General features: G+C 35.1%; 2 protein-coding genes and 1 long non-coding RNA gene across 3 annotated transcripts; 2 read left to right on the plus strand and 1 right to left on the minus strand.

The window, feature by feature from the left end:
• Window positions 1-1586: 1586 nt before the first annotated feature.
• Window positions 1587-2651, plus strand: LOC126765969 (uncharacterized). Its single transcript, XR_007668666.1, has 3 exons — window positions 1587-1709; window positions 1774-1851; window positions 1948-2651. It is a non-coding gene; the product is annotated as an uncharacterized LOC126765969 (long non-coding RNA).
• Window positions 2652-2661: 10 nt separating this feature from the next.
• Window positions 2662-3826, plus strand: LOC126765945 (E3 SUMO-protein ligase ZBED1-like). The gene is made up of 2 exons (XM_050483692.1): window positions 2662-3545; window positions 3614-3826. The coding sequence occupies exons 1-2, from the start codon at window positions 2784-2786 to the stop codon at window positions 3797-3799; spliced, it is 948 nt and encodes a 315-aa protein (XP_050339649.1). The 5' UTR covers window positions 2662-2783; the 3' UTR covers window positions 3800-3826.
• A 3454-nt stretch (window positions 3827-7280) lies between these two features.
• Window positions 7281-8352, minus strand: LOC126765960 (uncharacterized). Its single transcript, XM_050483707.1, has 3 exons — window positions 8028-8352; window positions 7725-7937; window positions 7281-7661 (listed from the first exon to the last, which is right to left on the minus strand). Exons 1-3 carry the CDS (start codon window positions 8037-8039, stop codon window positions 7554-7556), a joined length of 333 nt encoding a protein of 110 aa, XP_050339664.1. The 5' UTR covers window positions 8040-8352; the 3' UTR covers window positions 7281-7553.
• Window positions 8353-13920: the final 5568 nt, after the last annotated feature.

The raw sequence follows: 13920 nt of genomic DNA on the forward strand, positions 1-13920 counted from the left end.
GCGCGCACATGTAATATGTGTATTGATAAGTGATAAAATCATGATTTGAATTTCTGAATGCGCACATGCGTATACATCCAATCATATGGGCAGATAATAAGATTAATATGATAGACGATATATTTATGTACATATTTTTGTGGTAAATTAAATTTCTATTAGTAAGAAACATAATACAAAAATATTTACTAGTATAGTATATTATGTAAAAATCAAATTAAATTATTAAATATACATATGTACAAGTCTAAATTGACTGTAAATAGTACTATGCATGCATTCATACAAAATTATACTCATATCATAATTATTACATGCCAATATGTAAATGCCGACGGCAAAACTAAACCATACATATTTGCATACATTGCGAAAGCAAAAATTGAACCATGAAAATATCACATTGCTGTTGTTGGGAGCAGCATAAGGAGCAGGCATACATATATTTATGGTCTCTTCATATTCTTGGGCATGTGAGACAAGAACATAAGAAATTTGTTTATGTTCTCTGTGTGAGAGGTGTGTTTTTTACACATTTTTCGCTCTTCAAAATGAAATAAAATATAAACAAGCAAAGCGAAAATCGTCATGGGCATGTTAATATATTTATCTCTCTTCATATTCTATGCTTCGGCATATATATGCCTTGTCATCATATGCCGTAAATACATACATATATTTCTGTCTCTTCATATTCTCGGTTAAAATATGTGAGAGAATTGTAAAAAATGTTAAAATTGCGAGGCGAATTCCGACCTACAATGTTAACAAATGCGGCGAATTCCTCCATCTGAATCTATCAAATGTTCGCAGTCGAACCTGCACCTTCTCTATACTTTACATTCTCTGCCCATTTCATCAATTTCTTCTGGTATGTACTTTAGCCAATTTTTTAAAATCATATACTTAATTAACTTGGAAAATTTTAAGATGAATATTGCGAAAGAAAGTGTTGGCTACATCACAACTGCCGTCCATGGGAACAAGTAACAATGTATTGGAAACAGACATCGCAGACGAGCATTTCGGAAATTAGGGAAATCGCTTCCTTAAAGGGTTTTTTTTTGGAATGGCCACTGTACAATGATTACAGTGGATGTGATCTCGTAAGTATTTATTACTACTCTTTTAATTTGAGTGTTTCGTTTTTTTCATTTTAGTTAAACTTTTAACCTCTGCAAAATATATTTTTCCTTCATTCATATTAGATCGAAATAGACTTTGAAAGCTTATACCCAGTCAAAGGGAACTTTTTATTCTTAAAATTGGAAGATCTCTATCAAAAATATTGGATATATTTGAAAAAGAAATATAAAAAAGAGAATTGTACTTAAAACATTTATACAACAAAGAAATTTCAAATGGTAAGTATTTGGTCAAACTGCTGTAGTGACAGCTTATTGCTTTCAATATATGGCATACTAAAAGCCCTCTTCTGAAAATTTGAGAGATTTCTTGTGAGGCATATTTTTTGAGGCTATTCTTGCTCAAACCTCATAAGAAAAAAGTTTAAAAAAGTCACCACGTGAGGTAAAAAGCTTTTTGCTGTCAAACAGCTGTTTTAGTAAAAATAAACAAACAAAAACTAGAGCTGGAAAACAATCGATGGCACTATCGATACCATCGATGTTTTTTAAATTTTCTAAACATCGATGGCTCATAGACCACTATCGATTGTTTTTAATTGTATCTGTGCATTGGAGCAACGTGTAAGTAGAATTGGTTTTGTCTCGCATTATTTTATTTTTTTATTAAATTTATGATAATATACAGTAAACTTGGACTAACTTGAAGGCGAACGGTGGTGTTGGCTTTAAGCGTGGTGATAAAAAATGGACAAATTTGTGAAAAGTAAGTATTGTTTCTAAATAGTTCTGCATACAAGTAAAAATGTGTGTATGTTGTATATGTATACGTATAACATGTGTCTGTATTTGTATTTTTTAGTAACATCAATATCAACTGGCGATAAAGAAAATGTAGTTGAGGATGACATACAGCAGCACACAAATAAACGCAAAAGGGAAACGTCGATGGTTTGGCAGGTTTTTAAGAAATGCAAGGAGAGTAATATGGCTATTTGCAACCAGTGCGGTAAGTAGTACAAAACCGGTGGAAACACGACCAACCTTATGGATCACTTGAAGCGCATGCATCCTACGCTACTTAAAGATCAGCCTTTAGAGAAAGCAAAATGCATGACGAAATTCCTAGAGCGTGATATCCTCTACTCTAATACCTCTGAAAAAAAGAAACGCATTGACAAGCTGGTACTAAATATGGTTGCGTCCGATGTCTTACCTCTAAATGTGATTAATAATGTTGGGTTAACCAAGCTGATCCATGAACTAGATCCACGTTACAAAATGCCGAGTAAGACTCACCTGCGCAATGTACTATTAAAAAATGAATACAATAGTCTAAAAGAAACTTTAAAAGCAGAGCTTCAGATTGTCGAAAGCGTCGCATTAACAACCGATGGCTGGTCATCAAGAGCCAATGAATCCTATCTAACTGTTACGTGTCATTTTGTAACCGAATCTTTTGAGCTTGCTTCAAAAATTTTGTCGACGAACCAACTTATCACACCAACTAACCACTCAGCTGTTAACATTGCTGATACTATAAATAATGTTGTAACTGAATGGGGTTTGCAAAGTCGTTTGTGTAGTAACAGACAATGACGCCACAATGAAAAAAGCTTGTGAGCTGCTTAAAATCATGCATATTCCCTGTTTTGCACATACGATAAATTTATTAGTGCAAGATGTGCTAAAGCTGCCATGCGTTTCCGAAATTATTGTGAAGTGCAAGCGCACAGTCGCTTTTTTAAAGCGAGCAATATAGCTTATGCTAAATTCAAGGAAGAGCAAGGCGTTAATAAGCCGTACAGTTTGATCCAGGAGGTTCCTACGCGTTGGAATAGTGCTCTCTTTATGATGCAGCGTATTTTGGAGACAAATGAAGCAATCTCGAGAGTTCTTTTGAAAACCCCAAAGTCTTTACCGCCGTTTACTGCAGACGAAATAACACTCATAAAGGAACTGGTTGAGATACTTAATCCATTTCAGGATGCAACCGTATCCGTTTCTGCAGACACAAAAGTGACTATATCACTTATCATTCCAACATGCTGTGAGCTGCGCAAACAAATATTTGAAATGAACTCTTTCATATCTCCAGAGGCTAAACTAGTCGTCGACTACCTAAGGGTCCGAATGGCAGAGAGATTTTCACAGTACGAGGAGCGTACCGCGACAAGGCTTGCAACCATTTTGGACCCACGGTTCAAAAAGGATGGATTCCTGCAGCCATCAAATGCTGAGCAGGCTAAAAAAGCCTTAGAGTTAGAAGTCTCCACATTTTTGTCAAAAACAACACCACGTCCACAGCCAACACCACCACAGCCCAAACGCTTTTCCTTCATGAGTCAAAAGCTGGAGGATAAAGTAAAATCAAATAAAGCTGACGCCATAATTCTTTTGCGCCAATATTTTGAAACGGCGCATGAAGCTGAAGAAGTCAATCCACTTGACTATTGGAAGGTAATAATAAGTGTAATATAATTATTCACATGGTTAATATAACAAAAATAATTTTCTCTTCATTTTAGGAGCATACAAAGGATACGACAGCTTTAGCAATATTATCAAAGAAGTATTTTTGCGTACCAGCGTCTTCCTGCGCTTCTGAACGAGCGTTCAGCAAAGCTGGACAAATTGTATCGGACAGGAGATGCGCTTTAAAATCGAATATAGTAGATAAGCTACTTTTTCTCAACAAAAATCAAAAACAATGATCTCTTAATAAATTTGTTAAGTTTTAATTTTTTGTTTTAACTGAAAACATCGATGAAACATCGATGTTTTCTTTCAAAAACATCGAAAACATCGATGGCCCCAGACATCGATTGTTTTCCAGTTCTAACAAAAACACAAATGGATAATAAAGATATGTATGCGTCTGTGCTTGAGGGTGAAGCAATCCCAATGTGGGTACAATCGATTGCGCCGATTGTGCCCTTGATCCCAAATTTCGTGTAAAATCTTTAAGAGAAAATTTATTTATTTATATTTATTTGTATTTATTTATCTTACCCCTTCTATGTATCTGAAATATCCTGCGCGCTTGAAGGGAAATAAATTTCACTGCCCTTAACATCCATAATCAATTTCGAAATAAAGTGCAGAGCTCTAGACACAGAGGACTGGCTCATAGAGAGCATATAACCATTACCAACGCATTTTTGGTTAGAGCCATGCCCGTAAAAATACAAACACGCCAGGAAACGCAGATCAAAAGATATACTCGACTTCTGCACATCATGCGGCACCAATTCACCTATAAGTACTTTACATAGCGATTTTGGGAATCGAAATGTATTTATACATGCTGTGTCTTGCATGGTAAAAGGATCGCTTTTGTCTCGTAAACTCTTCAAAATTTTCCTCCTACCCCCCCGATTCCTCCTCCACAACAATTGCCGCATACACAAAGAACAGTACCTCCATGCTAGTTATAACACTCAAATATTTTTTAAAAAATGCCAAATATTGATGTAAAACAAAACAAACACAGATGTTTTGTATTGTGATGGCTGCTTTCACACGTCACAGATATTTGTGATAATAGTGAGCATTTGAGCTTTTGAATTTTCGCCAGAATAAGGTAACCCTCACTATAGCGAGAAACATCACTGTAGTGAGGTTGGTGACTTTTGTGAGGGCAGGAGAATAGGGCTGTAAATAGTCCATATATTGCTTTCCATAAGCAATATGGAGTCTCCACAGGCAATAGGTACAGGTATGGAAAAAATTAATTGTTTTGCTAAAAGAAAAGAAAAATGTCAACCACGAATTATCGCCGTTGGAACGGACATTACACGTATTTCCGAATTTTATATTCTTTGCGATGGCGTTGAATGGAAGTGCTGCTTCTAGATGAAGTGCGTTGATATTATTATAAAATTATCGTATGTTTTTAATACTAAATACTCACAAAGAACAAGCAAGTACATTATTGGAGCAATTTTTTTTGAATTAAAATTAGAGCATTTTTCATCCGTGGCAAACCTTTTAAGCAAACTAGTAGTTATAATAAGTTTTACTTACATCCCTACAAGAACGATGATAATCATATGACCAATCATATGACAATCACTAGTGACACAATTTTCTCTCACTGGCTCAGTGCAAGTTTCTATCACATTTTTAAGGGCAATATGAAAAAGTTGACAAAAACTTTTGTATACATGTGATATTGCATTTCTTTCTTACTTACTGGGTTTAACAACCTGAACAACGTATAGTTACACTGCTCACTCCAACGGTGTTTAGAATAAAAATTTGTGTCATTAATGATATAAATCTCTGTCATGAATGCCTGTTATGCTTGATGTCAACATCATGCATGTGTGTCTATCACATATGATGTAAAAATCATGCAGTTGTGACAGTCATATATGATGTAAGCACATGTAAAAAATATGCATTTATTAATTTATTGTAATTTCGTTTACAGGGAACTGTGGGACGGCATTTCAAACTCCTTACGTACAGCTGCAACCGAAACCATTGGTTTTCGGAAAGTGCAAAAGAACAGCTGGTACGACGAGGAGTGCCGTGTCGCAGCGGAGAGAAAACAGGCTGCCTACCTCGCAACGTTACGATCGACCACTACACGTGCGGGATGGGATAGATACCGAGAGTTGAAGAGGGAAGCGAGACGCATTTGTAGACAGAAGAAGAAAGAGGCTGAAATGCGTGAGTACGAAGAGCTTGATAAGCTGGCCGACAGGGGTAATGCTCGAAAATTCTACGAAAAAATGCGGCGGCTTACGGAAGGTTTCAAGACCGGAGCGTATTCCTGTAGAACCCCCAAAGGTGATCTAGTGACCGATGCCCAGAGCATACTTAAATTATGGAGGGAACACTTCTCCAGCCTGCTGAATAGCAGTGAACGCACAACACCAGGAGAAGGAGAACCCGATTCCCCAATCGATGACGATGGACCAGATATTCACCATGCGCCAAATCTTGGAAAAGACCCGTGAAAGGAGAATCGACACACACCACCTCTTCGTCGATTTCAAAGCTGCTTTCGACAGCACGAAAAGGAGCTGCCTTTATGCCGCGATGTCTGAATTTGGTATCCCCGCAAAACTAATACGGCTGTGTAAACTGACGTTGAGTAACACCAAAAGCTCCGTCAGGATCGGGAAGGACCTCTCCGAGCCGTTCGATACCAAACGAGGTTTCAGACAAGGCGATTCCCTATCGTGCGACTTTTTCAACCTAAATAGAGTGTACAGCTGTTGGCGTATGCCGATGATATTGATATCATCGGCCTCAACACCCGCGCCGTTAGTTCTGCTTTCTCCAGGCTGGACAAGGAAGCACAGAAAATGGGCCTGGCAGTGAACGAGGGCAAGACGAAATATCTCCTGTCATCAAACAAACAGTCGTCGCATTCGCGACTTGGCACTCACGTCACTGTTGACAGTCATAACTTTGAAGTCGTAGATAATTTCGTCTATCTTGGAACCAGCGTAAACACCACCAACAATGTCAGCCTAGAAATCCAACGCAGGATAACTCTTGCCAACAGGTGCTACTTCGGACTGAGTAGGCAATTGAGAAGCAAAGTCCTCTCTCGACAAACAAAAACCAAACTCTATAAGTCACTCATAATTCCCGTCCTGCTGTACGGTGCAGAGTCTTGGACGATGTCAACAATGGATGAGTCGACGTTGCGAGTTTTCGAGAGAAAAGTTCTGCGAAAGATTTATGGTCCTTTGCGCGTTAGCCACGGCGAATACCGCATTCGATGGAACGATGAGCTGTACGAGATATACGACGACATCGACATAGTTCAGCGAATTAAAAGACAGCGGCTACGCTGGCTAGGTCATGTTGTCCGGATGGACGAAAACACTGCAGCTCTGAAAATATTCGACGCAGTACCCGCCGCGGGAAGCAGAGGAAGAGGAAGACCTCCACTCCGTTGGAAGGACCAAGTGGAGAAGGACCTGGCTTCGCTTGGAATATCCAATTGGCGCCACGTAGCGAGAAGAAGAAACGACTGGCGCGCTGTTGTTAACTCGGCTATAATCGCTTAAGCGGTTTCTACGTCAATTAAGAAGAAGAAGAATTTCGTTTATTTCGAAAACATTAAATTCATTTTAGTTCATGTAATATTCATTCATTCATTAATTCATATTATAAAAAAATTGTACAAAAATAAAAAAAAAATTTTAATGTAAAATTAAAGCTTCATTTTTTTGTTTTAATTTGTTTAGTTTTTAAATTTAATTATTGTTTCCGTTTGTTTTTAAAATAAGTACGCTGCTTTAACCTGTGATGGCTGAGCAGTATTGACCGCTTTATATTTTGCTCGAAACTCCTACACCCCTGTTGTTGAAACACATCTAAATTAAAAGAAAAATATACTATATTAGTAAAAATTTTAAGTAAACATTAAGTTGCAATTATGTATATGTATGAACTTCTTAAAATTTTATCAACCAGCGCCAACTTGCATAAGGATTTCTTGCTTCACCTGCCATCCCAATTATATCCTTCCAAGAGCTCATCTGAGAAAACCTTAGGTATTACGTCAGCCACATTATCACTGGCGCCTTTAAGTTTGTGGAGGAATGTAATCTTAAAAGAAGTAAAAGTATTGTAACTAGTAGTAAACTTATTATAATTTATTTTTTAGGTTACCATTGTTTGGGCATAGTCTTGGCTTTGCAGTCTATCTTCCACTTCCGCAACTGTTGCTTGCGACTCCATCGGAAAAGTGCTAGCGACGTCGTCCAGCTCTTTGTCATTCACTTCGCCGGTCATGCGGCACACTGACTGCTCCACTCGTTTTAAGAGAACTTTGCATTCTCTGATTGACTTATTTTGCGCCAAAACCTCAGCCTTTTCGACAATCTAAGAAATAAATTTAGACGAAAAGATATAAATAAAGTCTTAAATTTACTTTTATTACTGAGTGTACATACAAGATTGTAAAACACTTACTTTCGACTCCATCTCATTAAGTTTTTTAAATATAGCGGTTTAGTTGTGAACCAGTGACGATTGGCCTTCACTAAGGGTTTTTTGGTTCTGCAAAGTTATAAATACGTTTTCCTCCAATTTGTCTAGCCTTTCTTTTATATTATTTTGGCCCGCAATGATCCTTTTTAACGCTTCAAGAATATCTTAAATTTAAAAAGTTAATATATAGTATATTTTATTAGAAGCTTTATGTTAAAAATGACCTGAGTTTTGTTGTGTTCTTTATATTCCCACTGGATATTGGCGCCGCTCAATCATCTCAACGATTGGAATCTCTACTAAAAAATTAATAATTTTTAAAATATTTATACTTATTTCGATGAGTATTTTCCTTTTAATTTACCACCTTCTTCTTGCGTCTCGAATATGTTACTCATTTGTATATATAATAATTATATTATTATTATATTATATTATATTAATTATATTAGGTTAACATCATAAAAATATACAGTATTGTTAAAATGTCGTTCAACATATTGCATTTGGAGTTTGTTGCTTAACATATGAACAATACTGTATATTTTTTATGATGTTTTATATTTGTTATCAAGAATGATAGAATACAAGAATACGACACTAGTTTACAGTTAGTTTTTTTCGGTTTAGCTCTTGACAATTCTTACAAAAACAAATACATTGTTCAACAATTTCGTGACGTCACACTTATGCGTTGAGACGAACAAGCATAGAAATGCATACAAATTGTAAACAGAAAAGTAAACACTTTTTGAAATTCCCAAAATAATATTAATTCATTCGTCTTTGCAGGAAAAATTTCAGTGGAATGTTTAGAATATTGTTGCGACAAAATATGTACATAATTAGTTTTAGGCACATCCACAATAAATAGAGTAGCATGTGTGGAAATTGTTCAAATGAAGAAAACCAGTGTAAGTGTACTGTTGTATTTATTTAAATATCTAAGCATAAATATATTAATTTTTTAAAATGAAATATGCAGTGGCTTGTTGTAATAATTATTATGCAATTAAAGGATCAAAATCGAGTTTTTCAGTTTTCCGGCCGATTTAAAAGTTGCCAAAAAATGGGTGTTATTTTGCAAAAGAAATGATATATTTAATACTAAATTAATAATTTCACAATTCTTTTATCATAATTTCATACATCTGATACATCTGAACTTATAATATATGTATATATTTATATACAACACAAGAAACGTCTTCTCCATTTGAATCACAACTTAATAGACAATTTTATTATCAATAGGCCGATATATTTCTTTAGAAATGATTCAAATCTTTTCACTCAACAATATTCAATCGCTTCACTAAAACTTTTCATTAAAATCGAAAGAATTAATAATATTTTGCGAATTTACAAAAGTGTTTACTTTTCTGTTTACAATTTGCAAGCCATTTGACAGTTTTTCACTCTTCTTCTTCTCAACACGTAACTATGACGTTTCATAATGGCGGTTGTCGTAATCTTGTATTCTATCATTCTTGATTTGTTATTATGTTTTTTATTATATTGCATTTATATCATACATGGGCGTTTTGACTCACATGAGCAGTTACTCTCAGCACACGTATTCTTACGCTCTTATTTCAGTCGCTATTGAGAGCGAAAAAACTAGTTTTGCACTGTGGGATAATGAATTGATTTTCCTGCCAGTTGCGCTGCAGACAGCAACGAGGTAACATAGGAGGTCGGTATGTTGATGTTTTTTATGCCCTAGTATATTTTTGCCCCATTTGAAATGTATAACACAAATAAAATGCTATAATTTCAGATACCTTTGGTGGGGTAAATTGGGAGTTGACTACTTTTACTAGCAAACTAGTTAGCGGAAATTTTAAGATAAAGTTGAAATTGTGAAGTTCTCGAGAAATCATGCTTAAAAATAAGGCTTGCCTCGGCGTCCAAAAACACCTTCGCTTTGAAATATATTCACTTACATAAAGCTTTTCGTCAAAACGGGGTTGTTTCTGGGCGCCCCAAAAAACTAATTTTTTTTATTTTTATTATTTTGATTGCCTACATTAATTCTATTCTTTTGTGACACTTTCTTATTAAAATTGCATTCGATAAATTTCTAGTAGTTAACCTGCTTCTTTGCTTGAAACAGATGAATTTCATATCAGAAAAAATGTGTTCACAAAAGACAGAGTCTCTAATAACTGAGTGTGCGCACGTTTTACACTTAAGACACCAGTACTGTTCATGAGGGAGCAGGCTTGTGGAAAACTTGAATAATCTTCGTCTTTGATCTCAGAAAGTAATAAAAATAAAATAGTTTGAAAAAGAGTGACTTCTTTGAAGAAATCGTTTTCAACTTGGAAACCCCAATCCTTATACTTCTGCAAAAGGGTATTTTTTTTTCAAAAAACATATTATCTCTCTCAATACCTTCATATTTCTCAAAGTATTTATGGAAGGTATTATAGTGCCTCCTAAAATTATATCCCCGGGTCCCTTTACACACATATTACACAATAGACATTGCATATTACCAAAGGCATCGGAAATCATAGAGCAATATCTGTCATTCATTTTGAACAAACACATATAGGTACGCGCATAAATAGTATCATAAAACAATCAAGCGGCGCACGATGCTGCTTCGCTGTTGTTTGTTAATCAACTGACTGCAAATGTTCTTTGTCCCATGGTAGCCACTTTACGCTCGCGGTTACCAATACATCCATACATTTCATTTGCCCATCTCTGATTTATATACAGTTTTGGTTATATTAGTAAAACCAAAATTGTATATTAAATTTGAAAGCTGTGGAATTGAAAGTGGGTTGTGCAAATCAGTGTAAAAGTGGTATTAGCAAATATTTCTCTTCGATAGGAATACAAAAGTATTTGAAATCAATGTCTTCGATAGGAACTGTTACCATTTCTTCATCTAACTCACTTGCGACTATAATCCCTAGGCCACTTGACGATTCTACAGGTTCATTAAGGAGCTATACCAGTGTGACGCATGAAAAATTAGGCGATTTTCGTGAATTTTTTTTAAAAGAAAGTACTAGATTGAATGTTTCGACGTTCTATGGACGTAATAAAGTATATTTTTAGCTATACGAAAAAAAAAATTTTTTACAAAAATATTGAAAAATAACGGAGTTATGTGCTGTCTGCGGAAGTGCCGAAAAAAAGTGCCTCAACTGCTGGCATGATTCCGGTCGAATGAGTAGCTGAATCAAAAAAAATCAAAATGTTTATTAAACTTAAATATATTTTCTAAACAATGAACAACGATCTTTGAAAAATATCAAAAATTAAGAAAATGGCGTCATTTAAAAAAAAAAATCGTTTTTTTATGAAAAAATGGTGGCTTTTTTAATGCCAAATTGACAATTTTCAACCAATCAAAAAGATCGTAGTCTATTGTATAGCAAATGTATTCAACTATATCCAGTTTTAATTTGAAGTCGCTCGGTCAACTTCCCGTTGAGTTATAATGTCATCAATTTTGAAAAATGTCGTTTCGAGAAAAACGCGTTTAAAGTTTCACTTATATATATGTTTGCACCTCTGAGCGGTCGCTACTTAGAACGCTGCCATTCAAAAATTATTGAAGATACGACCTCGCCGATTTCACAGGATATTTCTGAATACATAAACTATCGAAAAATCAAAAAAAAAAATTTTTTTTTGAAAGTGTCACACTGGTATAGCCCCTTAAAGTAGTTTTCAGTCTTTCTGAAAACTTTGCAGACAATTTCATACGACTGTTGAGACTTTATGACATTAAATACCTTCATTGGTCCTGTCAACTCACTAAAACAAAAACTATCTTTCTGCTTGTTGGTATTTAAATCAAATGATGCAAATTTTGGCACATTCTCTGAATTTGATTCAATACCCTGTTTTTCGTCAAGTCTAAGATATATTTGCTGTAGAATTTTATTGGGTTTATTTTAAATTTTTTTTATATTCTGCATATAGTTTTCGAAACGATACGCTGAAAAAGAATCTAATGGTCCAAACTGTTTTACACAATCTGCCAAGTGAAGTAGTCCATGAATATTAAAGTTAACCAATTCATCACCATATAAAATTCCAAAAATATTGACGAAATCTGTTAGCATTTGTTGGGCAACATCGGCTTCGATTCGGTGCGATTTTTCATTTGACAAAAGTCGAATACTACTATGTAGCAGCAGAAAGTGATAGTATTGATCGGTACTGATACAATCTTTAAGAACGAATACACCAGAATAAAGCAAAAACTCAGTCGATTTCCAATAATGAATCTCATCTAAACTTCTAGATATGCGGCCAAACTCTGATGGGATAAATTTAGAGGCATAGTCAAGCTTTTCGTTAATAATAGTATGATTGCCCTTTTTTGTTGCAAGTTTAAGCAATTTCTTTGTTACTCCTAAGTCGACTAAGTGCATACTATCAAGGGGAAACTGAGAAACCATCCCAAAATCTGATTCTTCCAAAACGCTCTTTTTGAATTTGAAATCTTCCAAATGATGCGCAGGATTTGAACGTAACATAAACGTTGTATCCGATCTTAAAGAACCGTTTTTTTGAAAAACTTACTCTATTTTTTTGGTAAGTACCTTCCTGGCAGCATTTTGGACAACCATTTTTCCCGTTGTGTGATATAACACCTGTTACAAAAGCCCTTGCTGGGGAGTCACAAACAAAAAGACGAATGTTAAATTTTAAAACGTTTGACTTAATTCAAACTTTAATGCCAGTTGCCCTTAGCGACACGACCTCGGCACAAAATTCGGACATGAATTGATCTATATTACTTGGCTTCTTGAACCCGGAATAGCATGCTATCATAAACGGGCTTATATTAGGGAAAGCTACAACTGAACCCAAGATAGGCCATAATACCCTGTTTGAACTTTTGTACAATTTTAACCCATCAACCCCTTTATCTAAATAAACCTCATTTTTCCCTTCCAAGTAATTAAACGGACTTGAAACAAAATAGTTTTGAATTCCTAGGTACAAAAATTCCCCTTCTTGCATTTTAGTGATATTTATTTTTTCTTTACTAGTATTTAGGAGTGTTTTTGCAGATAGTGGCATACCATCAACACCTATTTTGCGCAATGTTTTTAGACGATTTTCTAAAGCGATTTGCGATATGTTGTTTCTGATAGCCCACGATTTAATTTCATTACATTTATTTATTTCGTCATTATTTTCTGAAACGACACTATACCCTATAGAGGTGGACGCTTCGGGCTCAGAATCAGTACCTACATCGCTAGAAAAGCTCAAAGTATCACCAGCATCACTTTCATAATTTCCTACTACTGAACCTACCACTGAAGGATCAGGTTCCCTATTACTTACAAGAGGAATCCTTTCAAAAAACGCACTAGAACTTACACTTCCACTTTCATTTTAACTTTCCCCTTTCAAATATTTTTTTTATAACTTTTATGTTGGACTGGAAAGTCCTTTTTTCTTTTGAAAGACAATTAGCAAACTATCTTCTTTTCATTTCACTTACTTTTTTAATGTTTTAAAATATATTCCACTTCGAAATTTTTAAATTTAAAAATTTTATTTCACTTGCTTGCACTTGTTTGCGCTTGTTTTCTTCTTCTTCCACTATATTTTCGCGTTTAATAAGAATAAATAACGGCTGATATATGTACATACAGTGTATGTCCAGAGAACATATGTTTTTAGTTTCTCTGACTCTACACTGTGTGTACATCAGCTATTTCAGTTTTGCATGTATAATCATAGCCCGAAAGAAAATAGTCTGAATCGTCTCTTTCTTACTTGTGGATGGGTATACAATAATTTCTGAAGTCTATGCATTGGTGTTAGTGAGAAAATTGCTATTGTGTTAGTTTCTATCATTCAATTCTTGTAGGGATACCTACACCTT

This window comes from Bactrocera neohumeralis, unplaced genomic scaffold (assembly GCF_024586455.1).
Source record: "Bactrocera neohumeralis isolate Rockhampton unplaced genomic scaffold, APGP_CSIRO_Bneo_wtdbg2-racon-allhic-juicebox.fasta_v2 cluster11, whole genome shotgun sequence".
Classification (NCBI taxonomy): domain Eukaryota; kingdom Metazoa; phylum Arthropoda; class Insecta; order Diptera; family Tephritidae; genus Bactrocera; species Bactrocera neohumeralis.